The 27,035-nt window shown below is 43.8% G+C and overlaps 1 protein-coding gene across 5 annotated transcripts; it reads right to left on the bottom strand.

Moving 5' to 3' along the window:
* Nucleotides 1-362: 362 nt before the first annotated feature.
* MAX (MYC associated factor X) lies at nt 363-24,794 on the bottom strand. Of its 5 annotated transcripts, none has more exons than XM_036260351.1 (5): nt 24,594-24,794; nt 23,846-23,872; nt 16,044-16,151; nt 3,055-3,184; nt 367-1,796 (listed from the first exon to the last, which is right to left on the bottom strand). In XM_036260351.1, exons 1-5 carry the CDS (start codon nt 24,627-24,629, stop codon nt 1,609-1,611), a joined length of 489 nt encoding a protein of 162 aa, XP_036116244.1. In that variant the 5' UTR covers nt 24,630-24,794; the 3' UTR covers nt 367-1,608. The 5 variants fall into 5 exon arrangements, with proteins under 5 accessions (XP_036116255.1, XP_036116244.1, XP_036116247.1 ...); XM_036260353.1 differs by having other exon boundaries at nt 370-1,796; nt 3,055-3,178; XM_036260354.1 differs by lacking the exon at nt 23,846-23,872 and having other exon boundaries at nt 368-1,796.
* Between the last annotated feature and the right edge of the window lie 2,241 nt (nt 24,795-27,035).

Below are 27,035 nucleotides of genomic sequence, written 5' to 3' on the forward strand. Positions count from 1 at the left end.
TTCTCCCTCATCAATATTTCTATCTCTTTCTCCCTCTCCCTTCCTCTCTCTCCAAAATGAATAAAGAAAAAAAAAATTAAGAAAAAAAATTTCTATCCAGTGAGCAAGTCACCAATACCCGTTTATCCACCCGCTGCCCTGCCCAGGCTAAGCTGAGCCTTTAGAACAAAAAGGGAACCGCTCTGGCTTCTGGTTGCTCTCAGATCTGCAAGGCCACGTAAGTGACCTCTGCTCCTCTCTCGGGCTTCCACGTAGGCCCAGTGACCTCCACAGGGCTCTTCTCTTAACCATCTTGGCCTTTGCAAGGACAAGAAGACACCACCACCAAGAAGGATAAAATAAGTTTTTATTTATAGTCTTATAGTAAAGGGGAAGCCTTAACTTGCAAGACAATTCTTCGGCAGTATGTACAACATACTTTTTATTTCCATGGAATGGAATCAAACACAGACTGAGACTACAGAGTATACACTAGAAATCAGCAAATGCCAGGGACGGAGTAGGAAAAAGACAAAGAAATGAGGCCTAAACACACAAAACCCTTCACTGGGATCTGCTGACCGCAGCCAGAACCAGGGCTGGGTCACACAGTGGGGATGGGCTCCAGAACGGTCGGAAAGGGAGTGGGGTGAGGATGGGAAGGGACCGCACTGGGGTGCGGGTTTAGTACCAGGTAAATTGCTCTTGGTATTTACATACAAAATCAGTTGGCTCTATTTCTTAGAAATACACACGGAAAGAAAGGAAGATTTGATCATTACTTTATGAATCTGTCGCTTTGCAATACCGACATCATCAGAAATAGGGACAATTCACTCAGATTCAAATTTCAGTAGCAGGAAATAAATATCAAAACATCATCACTGGCCCTCAATACAAAACCTCTAACCCACCCGGTCCTCCCTCCTTGTCCCACCCCCTAGCACCCTCTGGCAGATACCACTTCACTGCTGATGTCCCCCACACATACCACACGAGTGTCACGTGGCCCTCCCTAAGGCTGGCTGAGGCAGGAGTGAAACAGGCCCGAAACTCTGTGCTGCACATCTGTCCCCACTTCCTTTCACACCACAAACTTCTTCAAGGATCTGGTCTTTCAACAGAAGCGATAAATAGCTTTTTTATTCTGATTACTTCTTAAACCAGTCATCTTCTCAGAGTAGAGCAGTCCACAGATTCACAAAGTCTAGCGAACAGAGGTGAGGAGGCCCGGGAGGAGAGGCCCAGGAGGGGCAGGAGTCCTCCGGGCCTGTGCCCCGCTGGGCTGGAGGAGCTGGTGGGTGGTCAGGACACCATGTGCTCAGAGGTCCGGCCGTCCGTCTGTCCTCCACAGAAAAAGCTGCCAAGTTAGGGTGTTTTGGTTTAAAAATTCCTGGTGGGGACAAGGAATCCCTGAAGGGACACATTAAAAAACAAACAGTGGAAATGGGGAAGGAGAACGAGAGCTGTTGTCCAAGAGCTTCTACATAAAAATAATATTTAAAAAAAAGGAGAAAGGAAAAAAATAGAGTCTCTTAAATGGTTCTGAGGGGTCTAAGGATGAACTGAAAGGAGGATGAGACGACGGAGGAGACAGACAGTTTTTATTGCTGGCCTGCCCCGCGGAGCTTAGCTGGTCTCCATCCGGAGTTTCTTCCTGCTTTGGGGCTCTTCGGGCTCCGACTCTGAGCTAGAGTCCGAGCCCCCATCGAAGGCAGAGATGGTGCTGCCCTTGGCGTTGGTGTAGAGGCTGTTGTCTGAGGAGGGGTAGTTGGTCTGCAGCTGGGCACTCGACCTTGCCTTCTCCAGTGCACGGACTGAAAAGCAACCAAGCAAGCAGGTTATAGCCTTCTGGAGACGGGGAGGAACTGAGTCTCAGGTCAGGGTCCAGCCTGTTCTTCCGAAGGGCTTGCTGGCCCCTGAGGCTCAGGGTGGCTCAGAAATACTCCCTTCTGGTGGCTGTTCCACCAGCACACTTCATTTCCCTACTCCATTCCCAGCCAGATCTGGAGCCCAGTGGACATGGCCAGCTACTCTGCAATGCCACTCAACCCCAAAGAGAAGGCTTGTAATGTCACCGTCCTGTCTTGCAAGACCAGTGTAGAGACAGGAGCATGAGCTCCCTGTGGGACCCGATAGTACAGTGACAGAGGAGAGGCTGGCCCAGCAATGCTAGGATCCATAAGGGTGTGAAGGCCACACAACAGCAGGAAAGGATGACGTTAAGATGTATCAGCCAAAGAAAGATTTGGCTTAGCTCTCATGTACAAGATCTACTTGGAAAGACAAGCTGGACACTTGGAAGCAAGTCACCAATACACACAGAGTACCTGGACCTTCTGACACATAGCCCCTACATGCAGGCTGCTCGGCCCGGGAACCAACCCGTTTCTGCCTCCCCCTGCCCATCCCTGTTCAGCTCATCTTGAGCCTGCAAGGTCAACCCATTTGTTTTATTTTATTTTATTTTTATATTATTTTCTTTTATTTTATTTGAGGTGTTCTAACCCAGGTGGTTACTTGCATTTCTTTTTACTTGCATCTTCCATGAGGGAGGAAGAGAAGTGAATTCCCCAGGAACAAAGAACTTGAGCAGCTCTCGCTTTCCCCTGTGGTTGTAGGAAAAGGCGGATGTGAGCATTGGAGAACAGCATGGGCCTGGCCCATAGGCTGCCCTGATCGGACTACCAGTGACAATGGGGAGAGCTCACTGCCCCTGAACACCTGGATTTCTGGTACTTACACAGCACACTCCAATCCAAGGACCTTAGCTCTTTTGAGACCCCTGATGCCAGGCGAGACTCCTACTATAGGCAGAGTACCTAAGCCCCAAGAAGGGGAGAGATCAGCTCAGAAGAAAGTCTCCAAATGCCCAACCCCTAGACTATACTGTTCCTTCAATGGCGGCTCCGGTCTTTCCTCATGATGCCTCTATACTCAGCTACTCAGAAGCAGGGCTGCAGCTGCTTATGAGCGCACACTCCGTAACTGGTTCTGATCCTGCAGGCCCAGGTGCAAAGCCCTGACCTGGCCAGGGCGCAGCGGGCCAGCTGCCCCACAAGCTCTGGTGCTCACCTTGCTGCTCCAGAAGAGCATTCTGCCGCTTGAGGTCATCAATATCTTGCTGGTGTGTGTGGTTTTTCCTTCGCATATACTGGATATACTCTGTGGCTTTGTCTAGGATTTGGGCCCGGGATGCCTGTTGCAATACGAGAAAAAGCAAAGGGGACAAAATAAAGACCTAGTCCAAGCAGTGAGGAAACTATGTCCTTCTGCAACAGCAGCATGGGGGAAGGGAGGCAGGAGGGCGAGGTGGGACAAGGCTGAGGAAACAAAGTAGCTGCTACTGAGAGTCTTCTTGGTGCCAGTCAAGGTGCCAAGTGCTTTAAACGGCTTACCTCACTAGCACTCAGAGGCAGCTCCACAGGAACCCGAGGCTCAGAGAAGTTTACTGGTTTATTCAAAATCACCAGCTAGACAGTGGCAGAGCCTGGATTTAAACTCACGTCCGTCTGACTCCTGAACTTGTACTGCACTCCTCCCATCCCCTCTGGTTCTTTACGTTGCTTTCAAGTCTTCAGCCTGGCTATGTCTGAAAACATGAAAATACTACTTAAGTGAGAGCTTATGCCACTCACTCTCTGCTAGGGCCTGACTACAGCAGCCACTCCAGGAAGATAAGAGGGACAGCTCAGGCGGAGCTGGCTCAGGATGGGAGTGGGTACAAAGTTTTTCATCAAGGTCCTAGATCTCAGCCAAACCCTCAGACCATTGTTAACTATTTCCAACTAAGCCACGCTGCTGTGTCACTATTTCAGCCTTCCTAGCTAAAAAGACTTTTGTGAAAGGTGTCAGAGCTCGATGTCAACACAGGAAGGGCATGAGATTAGGCCATTTCAGGAAGCAACCACACCTATACCACGGCCACGGGTAGCCTAGGCCCTGCCCTGTCAGAGGAATAAGTTAATAAGCCAATAAAATGAATGTTAGGTTACTCTGCTCTTGGATGTCACACTTGCCTGGAAGATCCCCTCCGGGTTGCAAACATGGCCAGTTACTCATGGACAGGTAGCCAACCAGCTGAAGTGGTAGAATGGTACAAACCCAAGAGAAATGGAGCCAAAGGCAGGGCAGTCTCATAGTTGAAGTGTGGATTCATGCCACTCAGGTTCCTGAGAAGTAGCAAAGCCTATGACTGAGTAGGGCAGCACTTGACCAATTCTGTATTATAACCCAGTGGGTCCTAAGTAACTATAACACAGCAGAGGAAAAGGGCAAAGAAAACATCCACCCTCCAGCTAGCAAAACTAAATCCACTTGCAGAAAATCCTGACCATCTCAATTTACAGACCTCAGGCTGGGCTGGGTATCAGAGAGGTTTGCAAGGCCTGAGTTTATTCACCAGTTCTCACAAGTACTAGAATTCCCAGGCTTATATCACCCTTATGGCAACTTCCTCAAAAAGTAAACTGTTCATATTGAACCATTTTTATCTGGTGTGAATTATGTGCAAGGTACTGAGCAGACACTGTGGGGGAACCAAATGTATTAGTCATGACTTCTTTTGCCCAGGTGCTTACTTACATCTAGTTGAGGAGATAAACATATCTACACACAGACAAATCACAGGGCAGTACCAACAACTATAACTTGAGTAGTACAGACTAGGTATTAAGCAGATTAGGAAGGCCACAGGCAAGATGGCTTCTGACTAGGGCAATTACCTACTGTGTGCCAGGCACTGGCTTTTGGCTCTGTGTGTGCGTGCACGTGTGCGCGTGCACACACACACACACCTGAAATAGTGAGCCCTGGGTTAGACTAAGGTGGAATTTGTGGAAAAGGGTCACTCTGGGGCATAAGGATGGAGACAAGCCAGTGGTACTTAGTCACGTCAGCCAGCGTATGCAGGAAGGAGGAGAGTACCCAGCAATGGGGGCTTGCACTCTGGTTCCAAGGCCACTTCAGAAACAGTTTCCCATTTCTGCCAAAGGGGACTTACCAGGGTTTAACTATTAGGTGACTAAATGAGAAAAAAAAGGGGCACATAATTAGAAGAGACACATTAAAATACTCTGCCTCTCTGGATGCTAGATAGGGAATTAAAAATAAGTATTGTAGGACAGGTAGCAGAGTGACAGGGAAGAGTTTAGGAATCCAGGAGACAGTGCACGCGAGGCTCTGTGGGCCCTGTGATGGCAAACAGAGTATTTTTCTTCATATATATCTGACTGGAATTTCTCTCAGACCCCACCTAGCCCTCCAAATTCTATGCACTCCATCACTGATCTAATTGCTATGCATATTTACAATGCAGATGCTCTTTAAACTTGCCTATTTTTTTTTCCAATTAATAGTCCCCAGAAAGCAACATTAGCTCTTATTTATTTATTTAAAAAAATGTTTTTCTTTATTGATTTGAGAGAGAGAGAGGACGGGAGAGAGGAAGAGAGAGAGAGAAACATTGATAAGAGAGATCATTGATTGGCCACCTCCTGCATGCCCCCCACTGGGGATTTGGCCCACAACCTGGGCATGTGTCCTGACCAGGAATCGAACTGGCGACCTCTTGGTGCATGGGTCGATGCTCAACCACTGAACCACACTGGCCGGGCTTATTTATTTATTTAAAAAAATTTTTTCTTTATTGATTTTTAGAGAGAGAGAAAGGGAGAGGGAGAGATAGAAACATCAATGAGAGAGAACATTGACTGGCTGCCTCCTGCATGCTCCCCACTGGGGATTGAGCCCACAACCTGGGCATGTGCTCTGACTGGGAATTGAACTGGTGACCTCTTGGTGCATGGGTCGATCCTCAACCACTGAACCACACTGGCCAAGCTATTAGCTCGTATTTAACTACTCATTCAAATCTGGGACAAGGGGATAAAAAGCAAACTCTCTGAAAGACAGAATACTTGCAAATGTTTGGGGTGATAATTTTAATGAATGACACAGAATGCTTTGGGAACAAGAGGTCCCCAAAGAAGCTGAATTGGTATAAACCCAGCACAAGGCCTTCAGAATGCTAAGCACAGACTGTGTTCCATACCCTGACAAAACAAGAACCCCAGGCCACTCTCAGTGCCCCTGGCTCCTTAGCAAAAGAATGGCTCAATTAACTTTATTTTGCTCTTCCCAGGGTATTCAACAAGAGGTAAAATCCAATACAAAAAGTTTTAAAGCACAAAATATAAAACTCCTGAAAATTTACATGTACATCTAGTCCAGGGAAGAAGAAGCACAAGGTTGAGGCCAGAAAATTAGGCTAGACTCATCCAAAATTCCCACCACCCAGCATTCTAAACAATATAAGATCATGTGACCAGCCATAGGATTAAGGTGTGGGCAGGCCCTTCCTTGTTTTTATAACTTTATGCTATGTGAACAGTGCACTACGGGGCCAGCGAGGGCGCTGGGCTTTATGGCATGGACTATGGAATGGCCCTGGGCTTTCAGTTTCTGTTTTCTGTTAATAGGATCAATTAGCTGAGTCAGCACTCTTTGTGTGAGTGTGACTGAGCAGATAGAATATGTAAGTCAACATGTCCACAGATCGACTCTTCTCTCTGGATAACCAGAAGGGCCTGAATCATTTTTTTCCTGTTAGTTTTTAAAATTAGAAGGCACTAATTCTTATTCTTTCTGAGCAGAAACAGATCTCTTCAGTGGTTTTGACACAACCCTGAGAAAGGAAGAACTGTGGCTAAGGGGACACAAGAGGTCCTGGGCCTCCTACATAGCAGTGTGAGTTAATGCAGAATGGCTCCCCGGACCTCTCTTTCACCTCTGGGAGCCATGCAAAAGGACACTGGGCAGCCTTGCAGATCTTGTTCCAAAGCCATGGTTGCACATGCGATACAAATGATGATGATAACAATGGCTTACACTTACTGAGTACTTACTAAATGCCAGGCATCCTCACACAACCTGCTGATGTATTACTTCCTCTCTTTTATAAATGAGGAAACCAAGGCACAGAGCTGTAACTTACCTAACATTACATAACTACTGGGTAGTAGTCAGAATTTGACCCAGGCTTCCAAAACACCCCATATTTTGGGAACAAAGAGGAGGCTGTGGAACTAATAAAAACAGGAGTAATATTGTTATGAAGAGGAGTTTGCACAGCACTATAAAAGAATCACCTGATTTATCCACAAGGATATTAATGAAGACCCTGGTAAAGGTGATTTTCTTGGAATGAGGGTTTAGGCAAATCATCTCTGCACAGATTGTGGGTGCAGACGTGAGTTGAAGCTGAAGCAAATATGAAGACTAGTTTTTAGAATAAGGTTGAAAAAGAAATGGGGGAAAAAAGTAGCTTGGAGTAATAGCATTGAAGGAAGGCTGTTCCCCATCCCTTTTGTTAATCCTCATCTGATGATATTTTTCCATTGATTTTCTAGATAGAGTGGGAGGAAGGGAGGGAGGGAAAGAGAGAATCAGTGTTGTCAGAGAGACACATCCATTGGTTGCCTCCCACATGACCCCAACTGGGGCCTGGGACTCAAACCTGCAACCTAGGTACATGCCTTTGACCAGGAATTGAACCCGCGATCCTTCGTTCCATAGGCCCGTGCTTTAATCGCTCAGCCAAACCAGCCAGGGCTCCCTTTTTCTTTTAAAGACATGTGAAAACCAAGTAGGCTTCTGGCAGAGAAGCAACAATAGAGAAGAGCCTGAAGATGCAAGGTAGCCTGAGAGAACTGCCTGAACCTGGCCCTGGGCAAGGGGAAATGACAGTCCCCATAGTGCTGTGGCTTCATTACCCAAGAAGAGTAAAACCTAAATGGACAATGGAGAAGACCCAGAGTGGCCAAGGGGCCCAACAGATTCCTGTCCTTGCACCTGCTTGTGCTACAGCTGCTTGCACATCTGCACCCCTGCCCACAGCAACAAGGAGACAGAAGAGAGTCAATCCAGCCTCCAGAGGCACCCAGTCTGACAGACCCCTGCTTGGGAACAGAGTGCACCCACCTCACATGTTGCAGCAAGAATTGACTACATATTTAACCAAAGGCTCCAAACCTAAGAGTTTCATTCTAATTAGGGCCCTAAATAATTCTTTTATTTATTTATTTTTTTTAATCCTCACCCAAGGACATTTTTCCATTTTTTTGTTCAGATAGAGTGGGAAGGAGGGAGAGAGAGAGAAACATCGACGTGAAAGGGACACATCGAATGGTTGCCACCCGCACGACCCAACCAGGGCCGGGACAAACTGCAACCGAGGTACGTACCCTTAGCAGGAACCGAACCCGGGTCTCTTGGGACCACAGGCCGACACTCTAACCACTGAGCCAAACCAGCCAGGGCAGGGACCCAAATAATTCTTGAAGTAGTTAACACTGATGCTTAGGATGACACTCAATGTTACAAAATCCCATTTAAGGTTGTGGTTCTCAAAACTTCATATAAGGCAGGCGTTCTACACATTTCTGGAGGTATAAGTCTTATTACAGTAACTTGGACTTGTGTAGAACAAGTTGTTTTAGAAAACAGATTGGGAAAGGCAAGGAAAAGAACTAGACTGTTAACATTAGGAACACCACTGACGTTCCCTAGAGTCCTAATGCTGACTCAAAAAACAATGATCTTAGTTGTATTGACCACTTTTTCCTCTTCACCATCAAAATCAGATCCTACCGGGATGATGTTTAACACCTGCCTTGTTGCCCTAAGACACAAAATGCCATATCCTAGGAAATGAAAAAGGAATTACTCTTGACTTACCAACTGACACCTGTTTTATTTTGCACTAGTTATTTTAAAGAAAATAAAATAATCATTTTCTGAAACCTGCACAAGCTTTTACACACACTCAAGTAAAAGAAGGACTAGAAAAAAAAAAAAAACAAACTAGTATACATTTCTATTTGAATAAGCCATCTTCTGAAAATAAAAATTAAAGAATTTGCACAATAAATCTGGGTCTGAATAAAATTAACTTATTCCACTGTGGAAGCTCCATCAGTGCCAAGAGAAGCTGTGGGCTCAGAGCCAGCACAGCCAAGGACCCCTCCAAGGCTTCCTGCTGATTACTGGAGGAAGGCAGAGCTGTCATGACCTTTAAGGGGCTAGTTAAAGCCAGGAGGCAGACATTTGTTTAGTAGTCAACACAAATCATGGTTCAAACCTTGCATTCTTTTTTCTTGTGCCCTTGGAAGTTTGAAATAAAAGTGTGACTCTTCTCCATCAAACTTTAATGATGGACAGGAGCACACAGTTATCCAAAGAGGAAATACCACTGGCAAATAAACATGAGGAAATGAATTTAATTTCACAGGTAATAACAAAATACAAGCTACTACCTTTGCCTACTAAATTAGTCACCCCTTCAAAAAAAATTTCCAGTATTGGTAAAATTGGTACTCTCAAAAGACACTACACCAAAAGACTAATTTGCTTGAAAAAGAAATAAAAGAAAGAAGACATAAAAATAAATTCTTGGAAAACATTTTGGCAACACAGTAAGTAACCAAATGTTCTTACCCCTGGACCCAGCAACCCAACTTCTGGAAGTCTGTTCTATGGGAACAGCCCTATATACCAAGATGGTCTTCACTACATTATTTATAAAATTAAAAAACTGAAAGAAAACTAAATGGCCAACAGAAAGATGATCAATGACTAAATATGAACACTCTATCCCTGGGGGAAAGCATGTTATGTGAAAACAGTGAGCTATAACATTTCCCCATGTAAAGCACGCATACGAGGAGACCAGGAGGGAATACACACACACACACCATCATTCCCTTGCTTCTCAGACTCCATCAATAAATCCATGGAGTTAATAACAGCAGCTTTTGAGGGGAGAAAAAAAAGAGGCAAGTTTCTTGACAACCATTTTAAGATGGCACTCAATTTCAGTCATATTAAAATGGGGTGTGAGGTGGAGAGAGCATATATTTGAACTGTAATGTCCTACATGACAGCTATTAGCCACATGTGGCTTAGCACTTGAAACGTGGTTAGTCTGAACTGAGATGTGCTGTTAAGTATAAAATACATGCTGGGTTTTTAAGACAGTGCAAAAAAAAAATCTCAGTAATTTTTAATATATTGATTATATATTGAGGTCATATTTTTGCATATTCGATTAAATAAAATATATTATTAAAATTAATTTCATGTTATTTTACTTTTTCACCATGCCAACTAGAAATGTTAATTGTATTTACATTAAATTTAAAATGTTATTTGTGGCTCAAAGTTTTTACAATTTTGTTAGAAGAAAAAAAAGAAGAATGCAAAAGGGAAGGCCTAATAACCAATCCCTGTCCTTCCAAATCCCAAGATGGAAAAGGCATTAGGTAGAGTTTCCTGGCTCTCTAGTCCTCTCCATGGGAGTGAGCCCTTCCACACTCTGCACTGCAGAGACCTCCAGAAGGGTGGGCAAGGCTTCTGCCCTTAGTTGGGAATAAGATCATTCAGAAAGAAGGAAGACATAGGAGAGGTTTCACAAAGGGCCACTGGGATTAAAGGGAGAGTGAAACCATGGGGTTCTTAGGATGAGGAAGAGTTTGATATGAGCCCCGAAGGTGGGCAAGGGCACTGCGTGGTAGGGAGAAGCACGTGAAGGTACACGAGCGGAAAGAGTGCAGGCTAGGGAGCCTGTGTGAGTTGGTCTCCTCACCACAAAAACCCGACATCATCTGGGCAGTGAGCTGGAGTTAGACATCAAGGAAAGGAAAGAATGCAGACAAACTAAGAATGATATTCCTGGGGACACAGAGGAGGGTGTACACCCTCTCTACAATAAGAGAAGGAGAAAAAGCAGGAGGGCAAGTTGGGTACCTTACTTAGAGAACATGGAATGCCAGTCCTTACCTTGATGGACACTGAAAAGCCCTTGGAGGTTTTCAGCAGCACATAAATACAGTTTACAAAGAATTCAATAAATCAGTACATTTACAGTTGCTGAGCCCAGAGCTTAAGGGAGACTTGGGCAACTATGGACAATTGAAGAGGTTGAAAATTTAAGAAGAAAATAATTGCCCAACTTGGAGCCTGGCCAGGTAATAACCTTAATGAGTAATGAGGTGAAATGGCCAGGGCTGTGGTTTACATTTCAATACGAGATAATCCCTCTAACAGCCCAGACATGATATAGAACAGTGCTGCATAATAAACTGCCTGCCTTAGCAGGTGTCCACCAGAATGAGCCTCTCCCAGTGAAACGTGGCCAGGGTGGACGGGGCTTCCTCCCTTCAGTTAATAAACACCCACTTTGCGCTCTACTGTGTGCCAGGCCCTGAGGGAAGAAACTTGACCAACATCTACCTGCTAAGGAAACCAGGCTTTAGTGGAGATGAAACAGATTAGAGCACTGTTTTAACCTCTTATTTGACGCTCAGAATGTTAGGTGAGCACAACCACCATGCTGGCTACTGCTGTTTCTGTTAGAGGGCTGAGCAAGCCCGCTCTTTCCTCGGGCGCTTATTCCACAGTTACCTACTGGAACTACCATGTGCCGGGGTCTGTGACAGGAGCTGACCCAGGCAGTGCCCTCATATTCTCACCCAAAATGAAAGAATTCTGAACTTAATCCTTGCTAGAAAAAACCCTGATTTTCTTTATTTTCATTTTAGGTCGTATTCTCTCTTTTTAACACAGCTCTATCCAGAAAGGAGAAATCCAGAGCACAACTGCCTGGCAGAGCAATTAACTATGATAAACAGGCATTTAGCAAAAGAATTGAAAGATAAGAAATTACTATAAACCACTCTACAGCTACAAACAACAAAGTTGAAACAGAACTTTTCTCACTGAAGTCAACCATGCTAAGGAGACTGTTTTTCAGGTATAATCACTCTGGTTCAGGTGCTGGGGCTAATTTATAGAGTGGAGGGCAGAATTACATCCCTATGTAAAGGCAAGCTGATGGGCTGGCCACCAGGTCTTGCCCCACACACAGACAGGGTGAGCTCAGTGCCAGCAAGTCTTTAGGCAACACTCCCTAGTACCCAACCTAGGACCCTAAAAAGAAAGAATAATTTTCTGTTCAAGAAAAGTAATGTCGCCCTATAAGAAATGGGGCCACAACTGTTCTTGCTAACACTGGTGACTATGGACTATGGGAAAACCCAAATGGACTGCCAACTATAATGGTCTATTGCTCAGAGAAGCTCTGTGGACTCAGAAAAATTTGTAAACTTTAAATGACCCCTAACTCTCTGCACTTCAGTGTTACCTACATATACCAATTCAGAGGAGAGTATTTTAGAAGTAGCCTCGGTATGACAAATTGCCAAGACTATTATTGGCTTTATCCAGGGGAAGCTCCCGATATGAAAACAAGATATAAACACTTAGTCAAAATTTATTTAAAATACAGACAGTCTCCGTCTTACGATTTTTCTACTTTGCGATACTGTAAAAATGATACACACTGATCTTTTTTTCCTGGGCTAGCAATATGCAGTACGACACTCTCATTATGCTGCGGCGTAGTGGCAACCTCAGCTCCCAGTCAGGCACATGATCACAAGGGTAAACAACAGATACTCTACAGTGTACTATGTTGCCAGAATTTTGGGGATACTGTGTTCTGAGAACATTTAAGGGAAGCTAGGCTAATTTATGACATTTGGTAGATTAGGGGTATTAAATACATTTCTGACTTATGAAAAATCAGAACAAAACCCTATCATAAGCGGAGAAGCACCTGTATCCTCACATTGTTTTCCCCTATGGAGTGGTAGAAAGATAAAACTTGGCATTTGGTGGTCCTGAGTTCTAGTGCCCTGGAATCATGATCTTGACCCAGTTTCCTCCCCTCAAATACAGTAATAATGGCAGAAGCAAGCAGACGTAAACAACTGTCCAATTACCATAGTAGTATAATACTCACCTCATAGAACTGCTGTGCTGATTAACTACATTGCAATACAGATATTAGTTATCACTGATTTTTTTTACTTAAGCAAAAGGTGACCATTCTTTATAATGTTTATGTTATAGTAGAAATACAGGATACAAAGGATAAATGGAGTTTGGGTTTCAAACGTAAAATTTTTTTTAACAAAAGTACCCCCCATTCTTGGTTAGGATCCAATTCAATTAGTACTGGTTTCTCCTTATTTTTTATTCTTTTAAAATCCTCACCTGAGGATATTTTTACATTTATCTTCAGACAGAGTGGGAGGGAGGGGGAGAGAGAGAGAGAGAAACATTGATGTGAAAGAGACACATTGACTGTGTGTCTCAACACATGGCCTCAACTGGGGCCAGGGACAAACCACAACTGAGGTATGTGCCCTTGGCTGGAATCGAACCCGGGACTCTTTGGTCCGTGGGCTAACGCTCTAACCATTGACCGTTGAGACAAACCGGCCAGGTCAGTATTGGTTTCTCTTTAAAATCCAAAAGGCTAGGACACGTATGACAGAGAGTCCAAATACTAACTGAGAAGGCACAAAGGAGACTAGAGGCTTTTCCTTCGAGAATCTAAGACCCTAAAACAGGGTATAATAATCATTTCATGATTATTCACACAATGTCATAACCTTAATTACTGTAATCCAAATCAAGAATTAGCTAATTTCCTTTCAGTCAAATACCACATTTAAAAAAAATTGCAACATTTAGTGAGAACTCGGAAGTGGAGAGACCAAAGTATTCTGTAAGACTCCCTGTAGATCTGTGAAACAGTGCTGGCAGACAGGAGATTAATGAAGATTGTAGAATTTAGACGAAAAGGGGTTGGGGTTTAACCAAAACTAACAGCCAGTTCCTTTACTCATGCTGTGTGAAATATATGGATCAAAACACAGGGCAGGATTCTGAAATTGGAAAGGCACCTTTAAATTTCCATGGTAGGGCTTTGTTAATGGGCTCTACGAAAACCTGGCCCCTTGACCACTCCCCTCTCCCAGTCTCCTACTTCTCTGACCTCATTTCCTGCCACCGTCCCTTTAGTCATTCCACTCTAGCCTCTCTGGCCTCTGTTCTCCCTGCTGGGTCCAGGAATGCTCCCAGGTTCTTGCCTCTGAGCTATCAGATACACCTTCCCTCTGCCTGTGATGCTCATACCAGACAGATGCATGGTTCTTTTTTCATCACTTCCTTCAAATACTGTCTTGATAGTGAGTTTTCTTGTCTGCCTAATGAAAACTGCAGCTCTTCCTTCCCTGTTCAACTTTCTCCATAGCACTTATCTGACGTACTATATATATTTTTAATTATCAATTCATTTTCTATCTTTTTCTCACCAGAATAAGAGCTTCTACTTTTGCCTGTTATGTTCACTACTGTATTCTAGAACAATACATGGCATGCAGCAGACCTTTAACAAATATTTGCTGAATGGAATGAGTGAATAAATGAATAAACAAATAGGCCACAGTGAATGACAAAATTATTCAGTGTGTAAGGCTACCAAATTCAAACCACCAACTTCCTTGAAGAAAGGAGACAACAGGATTTAGGATAATGTGATTTTCAGAATTTAAGAATGTTACATCAATGAAAAATAGGCTGGATAAAGAAACAAGGCATAGTTGAGCTTCTCCCTCAACTGCTTCTCCCAAAATGTTCTCAAACTTAAGAACGCCTAGGAATCACCTGACTGCTGGTTATAAATAGAGATCCCAGGCCTGCCTCCAGAGAGGCAGATTTAGTAGTGATTCTGATGCGGGTGGTCTACAGGCCATGTCTTGGGAAATCCTGCCTTGGCACCACTCCTGCTTAGATGTGAGACTTAAAGGAGAAGGCAGTTCTTATCCATTCAGTTCACCAAAGCATTATAAGTGATACCATGGCATATGAATAAGCACTAACTGTCAACAGTTCGAAGATAATCCTTTGCACGACTGTACTTTGACTAAAAAGGGTGAGTCCCTGTCCCCATCATAAAGATTTCCTGTGGTGCTTTAGACAGTGTTGTGGCCAGGAATGTTGTTATTCCAGGTAAAAATCTTGGTCCAAGGCCATTAAACCATGTCTATACTAAATAGGCCTAACCCATGGCAAAATCTGGTTTTGCAATACTAGGTATTCACATGGCCTGTTTTATTGTTTTCATAAAGGTCAGACCTACCCCATGCTTCAGCCACACCTCAGATAAGGTATAAAGCGTATGACTTAACAGAGTGGCAGTATAATGGTTCCATATTTGACTGGATGACCGAACAAACCCAGAACCTCTACCACAGACCTAATCAGGAGACCCATTCAAAGCCACCTGAAAGCGGTGTTTTTTTCTAATAACTGCTTTTTAAACTTTGGATCACTGAACCAAAAAACACAGGTCCTCTTCCCAGTTTGCCAGTTCTACCACTCAGCTGCAGCAGAGTGCCAGCTACATCCTGTGTCAAGGATAGACTAACTGTACAAACAGAGGTTTCCTCCAAATCCCAAGGAGTGACCCTAACCCATAGGCTTTTTACTCAAAGCTTCTCACTTTTTCAAATGTAGAAACAGCTGGTGCCTCCCTCTCCAGGGAAAACTTTCGTCTCTGGAAGTCTACCAGTAAGTAGCGGGGAAGGGGGAAGAGAGAAAATCAGTAATATTTTTTTTCCATTTCATGTGAACATGGCTCTTTACCTAAGTTTTTTGTCCCACAGCTTAAAATGCTCTTTACAAGCCTTTGAAATAACAGCCATTGGAACAGGGAGACATGGTGTCCAGGTTGGTTCACATACATTCCTGGGGAGTTTCATTTAAGATAACTATTAACTTGAGCCATATGAAACACATTTTTATGGAGATCTAGGGAATCACTGACCTCAGGAATCCTTAGTGTTATCCCAAACTACTATGGGCTTCTTTCTATACAATAGTGTATTGTTATAATAATTTCTTAAATGAGTAATTTATTACAAATAATAAGTTAAGAGACAATTCCTACTGGTGTCTTACCAGCATCTCACATTGTTTCCTAAGGATAAACTATGGTAGGTAAGGTGTGTGATGATCCCCAAAGAATGCAAAATTAAGGAAACTATATCACCTAAATATTCTCAACTCCATTTCTTTCCAGATAGGTGAATATGCTGCTAAGCCTCACAGCAAGTTCTAAGCCAGTGATGGCCAACCAGCTTTCTCAATAAACTCACCTTCTCTCCTTGGAGTGAGGGGACCGAGTCCCGCAAACTGTGAAAGCTGTCTTTGATGTGGTCCCTACGCTTCCGTTCCAGTGCATTGTGATGAGCCCGTTTGTCAGCCTAGAAGAAAGAACACATTAGCAAAGTCATTCCTTTTGCTTGGTACAGGTTGGTGGGGTATAGCCTGGAAGTTAATGCTGTCAGCGCAGACCCTGGTGAATGGACTGGGAAGGATTTGTCGAGGTGGACAGTTAGGATTCTCCAGAATTAGGCTCTGCTAAAGGGGGAGAAAGGAGTAAGCAAGCCTTGTGACAGGAACATCCAAAGTAGCTCGATGCATCCAGCTCATGCATAAGTAAAATAAAAGTTATTCATGGGGACACAGTGTGACTCTCCTGCATCAGTCTTCCCCCACAACTTAAAAAAGCTTCCAGTCCATGGTTGAGAAGTTGACCAGGGTAAAGTTCCAGTGGGCCCCTTCATAAAGTGTGATCATCCCCTACTGTAAGTAAGCGATCACGCATGGTGGGAGCCCACGACAGGAGTCAGGGCATTGGTGCAGTGTTTCTTTCCATGTGAAGCCCATCACCATGAGTCTGTTCTGGTGTCCAGCTAGCTAAAACTAAAATCTCTGGAAAACCTGGATGCATGAATCTGAGATCACTCTGACAAAGCTGATAAAGATGGCATCTGCATTCTGAGATCCCATCTTTCTAAAGTGGATCCAAGGTGCCATCCTGTCAAGGGCTTCCCCTCACACAGGCTGTGACTGAAAGCTAGTTCTTAGATGGCAACCCTTTTGAAATGCACAGGCTCTGAATAAACATCCTTGGGCACCTGTGACAGGTCGTGCTTATTTGGCACAATCTAAATACCACAAACCGAAGTCTTTATCTTGTCTTGCTTGGACTCACAAAGAAGAGCAAGAACAATCAGCTGGGGAGGGGCGGAGACTGCCAACAAATCAAGAATGGCAAAACACACTGGCTTTAGGCAGAAGAGACAGCACAGGAGAGCACTGCAAAAGAGCTTCAGCAGGTCCTCATTGAAGGGGCATGACCTCCAAATGAAACACAAATGCTTATTCAAGCTAAGCAAGAACTTCATCACATCTACACCTTGGGAATTATGGAATATAATACACTGAGAATTTACCCTTAATACATAAGGGTGTACTGAGCTAACCTAAGAAGCAAGTCTATAGATGGGATGTTCAGGTAGCTTTAATCAACCCAGACAGACCACCAGGAATTTAACAAATGAAGCAACAAGAGTAATAACTTGGCTTAGTACAAGAAAGCCACAAATGAATCCTTGTATTAGACAAGATGTACAGACAAAACCTATAAAGACATGAGTTGTGGGAATGAAAGGACTTGAAATCCTATTATCTGATCCTAAAAGTCTAAGTCATTACAGAGGAAGAGGAGACTAAGAGCAGCTGTAGCAATTTTAGTCACTTCCTGGTGTCTCAAGAACAACACCTCACCTATAGCTCTGCTGAGCTGGACACATGGTTCCAATCACAGCCTTGGTTCTCCAGAACACAGCACTCATTTTCAGGGCAGATGCCTGGAGCACTTCTAAAGCCCTCCTAATTTTTTAAAGTCTAAGTTCACTGTAATTTAATGTTTGCTGAACTTCAGTGATATACGAAATTTATGGGGAAACTGAGGGAACAATCAAGCTTAGACAGATAACTTGAGGCTAGAGGGAGTACACTGCATCATACGACTTTAGAGCAAGAAAATTGCAGATGCCTCGATAATAGCAGTATGAAATAGCTTGAAGGAATTAAATACATTTAAGTGCCTAGTCCTTTTCTAACTTACTGTTCTCTCTAGTCACCTACACAGGTAAGTTCTGACCTGGACTATACCACAGAGCTTAGAAGGCTGAGGGATGGCATTTGGCATCTATCAGCCTCTCCAGTGTTTGCTACATACTCCCTAAGCTGGTTTATTTACATGCAAATTAATCGCCCAGCTTTGGTCTCCAGCAGCAGCCCAAGATACTCCTGTCTACTAAATCACCCTGATTCCTGGCCCTCTTCCCAGCTTAAGAGCTGTGCACAGAAGCAGTGACACCAGAGTTACCCACAATCCCTCTTGTTGATACAAATAAAATTCTAATTGTCTGTTTTCTTTCTGGGAGAGCCCTGCAAATCTCAAAAGGCTAGAATCAAGTGAACTTGGTTTCACTCAGGCCTGCACTAAAGGGGTGGAGCTGAGTATAATCTAACACCAAGTTCATCCCTACAATACATTACCCCTTCCCATTCACTGAGCCCTGAAAGGACTCAAATGGACAAGTCTTTCGGAGAGGATTGTAAGTGAACTTGGCGGAGGACCATCAGCAGAAATCTTGGCTTCTCATCTGGGGAGCCAGCCAAGTTTAAGAAGTTGGCTCAACAAGGAAAGGCAGCAGTCCACTGCCTGGTAGAAAGCCTGGGCTGGGGACTGTTGTTCTCAAAGTAGTGGATGGAATTTCTGTGGTGGTTCCAGGTCCAATTTAACTAGCAGAAGAGTGGAATCTTAGCCCAATCCCTGCTGCCATATCCATCCCCAAGCTGCTACACTTAACCAGAGTCAATTTTAAAGCTCTCAGAGACAATGGCAACGATGTATTTTTCTCCTCCTCAAACCTCATCTGAAAGAGCAAGTTAAAAATATTCAGAACTGACCCTGGCTGGGTAGCTCAGTTGATTATTGTCCTGATACACCAATATTGTGGGTTCGATCCCCAATCAGAGCACATATAAGAATCAACTAATGATGCATAAGTGGAACCACAAATCAATGTCTCTCTTTCTTTCTGTCAAATCAATCAATACATTTTTTTTTTTTTTTTTTTTTTTTTTACAAAATGCAGAATTAACATGCCTAATTCAAGGCAACTCTGAACTAAGTGGTATCTCTAGCGGCTTAGAAGAGCTATGGAAAACCTTTACACAAGGTAGAGAATTCTGTTTGGAAAACATTTTCAAACTATAGATTCATCCAGCCAGATAACCCTGCTACCCCTGACACCACCCCTCAACCCCCACCCAATTCATCCAAATGGAGGGCCAGTTGCCAGGCAACTTTTTTTTGAAAGGGCCAAGGTTTCAGAGTTGAGAATTAAAAACTGGGTGAAGAATTTCAGTGTAAGGCATCTGAGATCTTCCCACAAACTTAAAATTAGTTTTTTTTAAATTATAAAAGAGGGCCAGCCCTGGATGATTTGCCTCAATAGTTAGAGCGTCAGCCTGAGGACAGAAGGATCTTGGGTTTGATTCCCAGTCAAGGGCATGTACCTGAGTTTCGGGTTAGCTCCTATCTGGGCAAGTGCCAATTGATGTGTCTCTTTCACATCGATGTCGCTCCCCGGCGCCCCCCTTCCTCCCCCTCCTTCAACTCTTTCTTAAAGAAAATCAGTGGAAACAAGTATCTTCAAGCGAGGATTCACAACAACAAAAAGAGGGTCAAACAATTATGTCTCGAAAGCTCAACTCTGATGAGCTAGCTCTCGCTCACCTGTACTGAGAAAGATATTTGATTATGAAAATAGGTTGCGCCAAACACATTCTAGGAGACAACAGGTATTCTTGGGCTATACAGCAAGCCCCCAAACATCTCTCCTCTATGTCCTCTATGACACTGCTGCTTTTCAAGTACACTGGATTTGTGGTTTCTGCCAGAAAACTCTTCCTTCAAGGCATCCCAAGCTAGCAGGAATACTAAAAGGCTGAGCAATACTGAAGAGTGGCCCACAGATGCTCAACAGGAACTCCAGCACCAAATCGCTTCCAGCTTTGACATCTCTGCCAAGGTTTTTATTCAGCCTCTCAGTTTTATTTCCACCAAACTTTCCATACTGGCAGCCAGAATAAAAATCTTCACCTACAATTTGTCCATCTCTGACACTAACAAGCATGTGTATCTTAAGTGTTGTTAAATGTTGAAAGCAAACATTATTTTGTTAGCCAAGAAGTTGCTAAACTGGCAGAAGGTCGATCATTCAAGCTAAGGAGGTCTGTTCAAAATTGAGGGGAATCTCTAAGTTATTTCCTTCCAACTTATTGTATAGAGAGTGCATCTTCATCCAAGGCATTACATCAGTCAGCAGCCTTATTTTCTGCAAGTTCCAGGTAGGCAAATAGCATGGGGAAATAAATACTCCATTACTGAAAAATACACAGGTTCTCTAGAACAATGCCATATCCTGCGGGCTACCTCATATCTAACCCCGTCTATAAGGGGAGTCTTGTCAATTCTAATCTAGAAAATTCTCAGCATATAGAGAATTAGTTGCCCACTGAACATTTACTAACGTTAAAACATTTAAAGGTTGCATTTTAGAGGGAAGACAGTGTTGCTTATTTTATTTAATAAGCTATTCTTATTAAACAGTAACACTAAAAATATACATGCTCAAAATTCTCATTAGAAAATATTACTTCTGATAGAATAAATAAAACTGAATTTCTAAGCAACTCATTTTAATCAACATGAAAAATGCAACCTAAAGTAACGGGGCAGCTAGAATGAAAAACTCACTAAGGTACTTAATAGGAAGCTATAAATTTCGGCTTCCCAACACCTCTCCTGCTTGAAGCCTGTTATACATTTCTAACATCCAATAAATAAATGTGTTTTCAAAACGTTTTTAAAACAATCATTTGGTACCTAAAGAACTTGGTAACGCTGTTATCCAAATGTGCCATCGTATTATAGCCATTTAAGAGCGTAAGAATGCTTGATCAGGAAATTCTAATTGAAAACCAAGTTGGATTACTTGATCAACTATTTCACCATCACTGGAAACAGACAGCTGTAAGAACACCCTTTATTCTAACAAACGGGCATATTTATGAAACAAACCTGGCATTTCTATATCACTGTCAACACTCTAAGCAGACACAAAGTACATGCATGGTACAGCACTTCACCAAGCAACGAATTCCAGGTAAAACAGACAGTAGTTTCCTGAGTAAATTCCAATCTCAAAGGCAACCAAGCTCATTTCCTTTTGGATACACAGCAACTCCTAAAGAAGCAAAGAGCTCTGAGAAGTTAAAAATATTTCATACCAGAGAGGTCCAGAAGTGAAATCACACAAATATGTTTTTGAACTCTGACAGGTATACTGTAACTGCAACATGTTCAGTGGGAGAACAAGTTGAAAAAAGCCTTGGGTTTTCTGACCAACACACTAACTCTACATTTTTAGTATACTTTTGTTCTTTCCAAAAGAAATTTCCCAAACAGAAGTGAAATGAAAAGATCACTTCACATGAAGTATACCTGTCACAGAAAATTATCTTTAAAATGCAAAAATATAATAAAAATAACATCCTTAGTCTTAAATTTAATAATAGAAATATTGTTTGGGGTTACTTCCTTTAACACAGCCTATTGGTCACTGGAGAAGCTGTTTTCTGTTTACACTGAGACAACAGAAAAAAATATTCGTCAAATCAGTTTCACTTTCTGTTACAGTTAGCTTCACTTCCTAACTTTTCTTGTGAAGTAAGCTACATTTCTCACGCAGTAAGGTCGTAGCTATTGTAGTGACATTATAAATCATGAATGTTTCTTTTCATAATGAGGAGTCAGCAGAACCTTTTCCAAATAACTTTTTAAAAGTTCTTCGGTAGTCCTAAATATGTGGTTATTCACAGTTCGCAGCCTCTTCTGAACTAGGCAAAGCTTAAGATTAGTTCCCCCTAGTTTTAAAAAATATATTTATTATCTATTCTAAATGTCAGGAACTAAACAGATGTATTCAGAAAAAAATAATGAAATCCTTTTTACCCTGCATGTTTATGATAATTGTTTGATATAATATAAAATTTGTCTACTGCTTCTTCTCTCCATGCTCTTGCAGTAATCATGTGCCAGATAATATTTTAAGTCCCAGCAAGCAGATGTGTCAAATTAAAAACAAAAAGTCAAACCCATTTCCTTTGTCCACCCCCCCAAAATCAAAGAGAAAAACCCTAGGCACCTTCACACCAAACTAAAGATATTCAGACAAAACAATGAGATTAGCATTCTAGGAGAGGGGAAACATTTTAATAAGATAATAAAGCAATTTACATCAACACTCATGAGGATGAATATTTTGAAAAGCAAAAAAGCTTTTAAAAATTCAAGCCAAAATTTCACAAAGAAAAATTTTCTCTCACTGCAAAGCCAATATAATTCCAATTCAAATAATGATTCTGCAAAGGATGCCTAATCAGTCCCTATTCTCCAACCTGATCAAGCTGTGGGGCAGACTTTACAACTGGAGACTTGGAGAAAGAAATGTTTTAAATAGACTAGGTCCCAAACATGAAACTCCACGTTCACATTATTAAGATTAACAGTAACTGGGGGAAAAAAAAGAACTGAATTTTCAAATATATGTATAAACATGAAGGAGAAATAAAACAAATTTTTTTCAGTGACTATTAGCCAGGGATAAATTTTATGACCCCTGGAACAACTGTATCCTTGGATTTTATGGAAATATTAGCTCTCAATAAATAAAATTTTTCTTAATGCCTTTCTGCTGGGCCAAACAGCAGAATCTTTGCTTGCTCTAATGAAGGTACACAAGTAAGAGGGCTTGCTTTTATCCTGTGGTAATTAAATTCTATGACCAGAGGCATCAAAGTGACATCCTACAAATTCTAACAAGCCCCCCAAACAAATGGATTATCCCACATATCACTTTAAAAATCAGAAAAATAACATTGAAAAAAAGGATGTCTAATCTTGCTTTAAAAATAGGAAGACCTGGCAACACTGAGCCCTCCTTCCCACATAACAACCCACTGGAGTTTAATGGCTGCCTTTTTTAGAAGAGGCATGTGTTCTCCAATACCTCAGTCCTCACCTCTGCTCTCTAGTCTATTCCTGTTTTACTGCTCAGGTCCTCCAGAGGCTTCTACAATTTTTACCCCCATTCTATACACTTCTTGTTCCCAGCTATCCAATATTAGACAGTGATATACCTATTTTTTCCCCTCTCTGATTCTGACTTACTTATTTTTTCTTTCTCTAATCTATTCATGAAATACCCAGAGTACTGTCTCAGTCTCCAAAGACATGAAATTAGTGTATATCTATATCCATAAAACCATCTGCCGAGAACATCAATATCAAAACCCTGAGAAATTATTGATAACACTGTACAGTCTCAACCATCAGCCTTTAGCAAAACGATCTCTGCAATGCCACTTTTCTTCAACAATTTTTCCATTTTCTTTAGACTGCTCCTTCAACTCACATGGAATCAGACCACAATAAGCTGTATGTAACACTTTCAGATTCAACCTTTGGCTCCTCTACCTTTCCAACTTCTGCATTAGAATAATAGCATGTTATACTCCATTCTACAGGTCCACAGCAGTCACACGACTTTCGGTTAAAGGTGATTTCTGCATGTGGCTTCAGTTTTACACAACTATGTAGATATGCTTTAGAACCTCCTTGTTCCAAAGTCACTCTAGTGACCACTCTGTCCTGAAATACTGCTGCAATCTCATTTCCAACAAATATAGTGACAGCTAGATTCCCCCACCTGAAAACTACAGAATGATTCATTTCTTTGCATACAGCTCCTCTCACCCACAGTCACTGGAACTTATCACCTGAGAATCTAGAATTATGAGATTTACAACCCCCCAATCCAGAACTCCAGAACAAGGCCCCACCTCACCTTAGCGGTTAACAGGATAGTTTACTACAACACTAAAAGTAATAGAATGATCTTTTTTCTCTCTGACCCCAAAAAGGACTAGAACTGAATGGAAATTAAAATGAAATGGAGAGTAGGAGACGTACCGCAGATTGAAACCTCGGTTGCTCTTCCTGGAATAAGAGAGAAAAAAAAAATAGAAAATATAGAAGTTATTTTTACACTTCACATTCAATAATAAGAAAGAAAATGCCGGCGGCGGAGGAAGCGGCGGGTGGGGAGTCAGCCCGAACCCCCCTCTTTTCCCCGCACCCCCATATCCCCAGCGGGATCCGGTGGCGGGACAGGACAGAGGGGTCCCGAGCGCCGCCCCTGTTCCGGGATCCGACCCAAGCCAGAGGGAGCCAGAGGGGGCCAGAGCACTGTCTCCTGCCCTCCGACCCAGCTCAGGGCGCCAGGGCACTCCCAACCCCTCTCCGTCCACCCTTGCCCCCCAGGACCCGCGGGTCAACGGAGGAGAGAATCGCGGACCCCTGGGGCAGGTCCTGAGCGTTGTCCCCTTCCCCAGAATCCCGACAATGGGACCCTGCGCGCACCCGTCCCTGTCCCCCGTATCCCGAGCGAGATAGGGTGGGAGGAGGCCGCAGCACCCTCCTCCACGGGAGAGGTGGGGATCCCAGAGGCCGCACGTCTCCTCCCCACCTCGTCTCAGAAGGCCGCTCCGGGAGCCGGGAGGAGAGCAAGCCAGGAGGGCAACGGAGGCGGTCCCAGCCCGAGGGTGGGAGGAAGGAGGCGGTGGCTGCCCGGCCCCCTGCCGCGGTGGCCCCGCTGAGCGCCAGGGCCGCTGTCCCCGCCTGACAACCCACAAGGGAAGGAAGAAGCCCCGGGACTCACGTCGCTCTCCACCTCGATGTCATCGTTATCGCTCATTTCCTACGGCCCAGGGAGCGGCCACTGCAGCAGCGGCAGGGAAGGGGTAAGGGTGGAGGGGAGGGGGAAGTCACCGACAACAAGCAAGTCCCCCCCACACACACTCACTCACTCACTCTCTCACTCACACACACACACAACACGGGCGAGAACCACCTCCTCACTGCAGCACCGGATCAACGGCGGCACGCACGCCCGGTCGGCCCCCTGACACGTGACCGGGCTCGTCACGCTGGGGCCACCGAGACATGTAGTTCTTGTTCCTTTGACTGACGGCCCAGCGAGCGGGAGGAAAACTACGAGTCCCATAAGGAACTGCATCTAGCCGACGCTAGCCCGGCTTGTTGAGGGAGCCCAGTGCGCCTGCGTGTTCCGTGGAGGGGGAGGGCGGAGAGAAAAGCGCCGCAGTGCCTGCTGGGAGTCGTAGTCCGTAGACCGAGAGTTGTCAGGAGGTCTCTTCCCTAGGCAGCAGTGGAGGCTGCTGGGAAGACGGGACACGTGGAGGGAGCTGAGGCTCCTGAAGCCGGGCACCGTATGAGTGCTGGGCGCTGGGCCCAGGGGACAGGGTGGAGACTTTGGGGGTGTAGCTGGCTGCCTAAATAACGCTGCCTCTCCTTGGTATGACTGGTTCTACTTTGTTTTTTTGGTGCCCTGAGTCGCTTTGCATTGCGCCCTGGGGCGTAACCGCCAGCTGGCGGGGGCTGGGGCGGGGCTGGGGGTGGTGGTGATCCTGCTGCTGTAGGCTAGGGGGCGCGGCTCGGGGTGCACCCGAGGACCCTTGGGTCTGGCTGTGGGGAGGTGTCAATGGCAAGTGTTAAGTGGTGTTACAAGGCAGGCCAGATAACCCGCCTCGCTGAGGAATGGCTTCCAGAGGGGAGAATCTTGCACATATTAATCGGGATTGATCAACTTGCTGCTGAACATGCCACTGATACATATATACACCTCCTGCCCAATCCCCAACAACTGTTTATGTGGAAATAAAGCCCCTTCTGAGTTTGTTGTAGCCCAGGCAGTTTTAAGGAGTGGTCCAGTTTAGGTACCATAATTAAGAATTGCAGAAAGTATTCCCCTGCTGGTGTGGCCCATGCACCAAGAGGTTGCTGGTTCGATTCTTGGTCAGGGCACAAGCCTAGGTCGTGGGCCCAGTCCCCAGTGTGGCGCATGCAGGAAGTGGCCAATGAATGTTTCTATCTCTCTGTCTCTTCTTCTCTCTCTAAAATCAATAAAGAAAAAATATTAAAAAAGAATTGGAGAAAGTATCAAAACCATGTTTAGGTAAGAAACATCTAAACATACAGAGAATTTTTCTAAGAATTTATTTGAGCCAAACATTTGCCAGGGAGCAAGATCTCAAATGCTCTAGTGCAGGGATGGGAAACCTTTTTTCTGCCAGGGCCATTTGGATATTTATAACCTCATTTGTGGGCCATAAGAAATTATCAACTTAAAAATTGGCCTGCTATATTTGGTCAACATTTAATTAATTCAACCCTAATGTGATGGCTGCAACCGCTTCTCTTTGGTGAGATGTGTGGTGTTTGCTGGTATTGATAATGTTGCTACTTGCAACTGCTTTTCCAGGTTTGCATTGGTCAGTGTGGAGTGCAGTCCACACTTTGTAATTGTAAGTTTTGAAAAGAATTGCTCGCAGCAGCAAGTTCCTAACACAGATGGCATATTTCAGTGCATGTCTCCTCAAAGTGGGAAATTCATCACTGCTTATGTAACATAGAGCTCAAGCAGTGGAAGGTTGTTTTACTTAGCTTTCAGCTCATCATCACTTTGTAGCTGAATGATTTCGTGTTGTAGGTTATCAGTCACATCAGCTGGTTCCACATTGAACGGTGTAGCCAAGATGTTCAGTTCCATTTGTTTACTTTTCACATCCTTGAATCTTTCATTAAATGCCTCAATTAGTTTTGCACATTCACCAGCATGTTCAAGTGTTGCAGAAGGCTTTTGTCTTTCCAGAGTGGGGAAATGTGTGATGTTATTCCTTTCTAGTTGCACTTTCCACAGCGTTAATTTAGCTTCAAATGATTTCATGTTTGAAAGGAGGGAGCTGAGAAGCTGGTTGGGGCCCTGCAGCTTGACACTGAGCTCTGAGAGGTACTTGCTAATGTCCATCATGAACACTACATCATAACAGCTACTTGCTATCATTGAGTTTCCTGACCAGTTTTCCCTTCATTTCTATGAATTGCTTGACTTCATCCCACAGTTTGTAAAACCTCCTGAGCATGTTCTTGTGACTCAGCCACTGCACTTCACAGTGATAAATAAGATCATCACACTCAGAGTCAATAACTCCTTTCTGGCGGCTGTTAAAACCTCTGCTTTTGACAAAATTTATGCATAACACTATTGTCGACATCAAATTGTTGAGCCGCAACGACTGTGCAC

Source organism: Molossus molossus, unplaced genomic scaffold (genome assembly GCF_014108415.1).
Source record: "Molossus molossus isolate mMolMol1 unplaced genomic scaffold, mMolMol1.p scaffold_m16_p_1, whole genome shotgun sequence".
Lineage (NCBI taxonomy): Eukaryota > Metazoa > Chordata > Mammalia > Chiroptera > Molossidae > Molossus > Molossus molossus.

Excerpts from the sequence above, each read along its gene's own strand:
- MAX (XM_036260351.1), bottom strand. The coding sequence starts at position 24,629 with ATGAGCGATAACGATGACATCGAGGTGGAGAGCGAC. Across the intron at positions 3,185-16,043 it reads CCTCACTCCAAGGAGAGAAG|CAACAGGCATCCCGGGCCCA; the intron begins GTGAGTTTATTG and ends TTTCTCGTATTG. Across the intron at positions 1,797-3,054 it reads TGCTCTTCTGGAGCAGCAAG|TCCGTGCACTGGAGAAGGCA; the intron begins GTGAGCACCAGA and ends GTTGCTTTTCAG.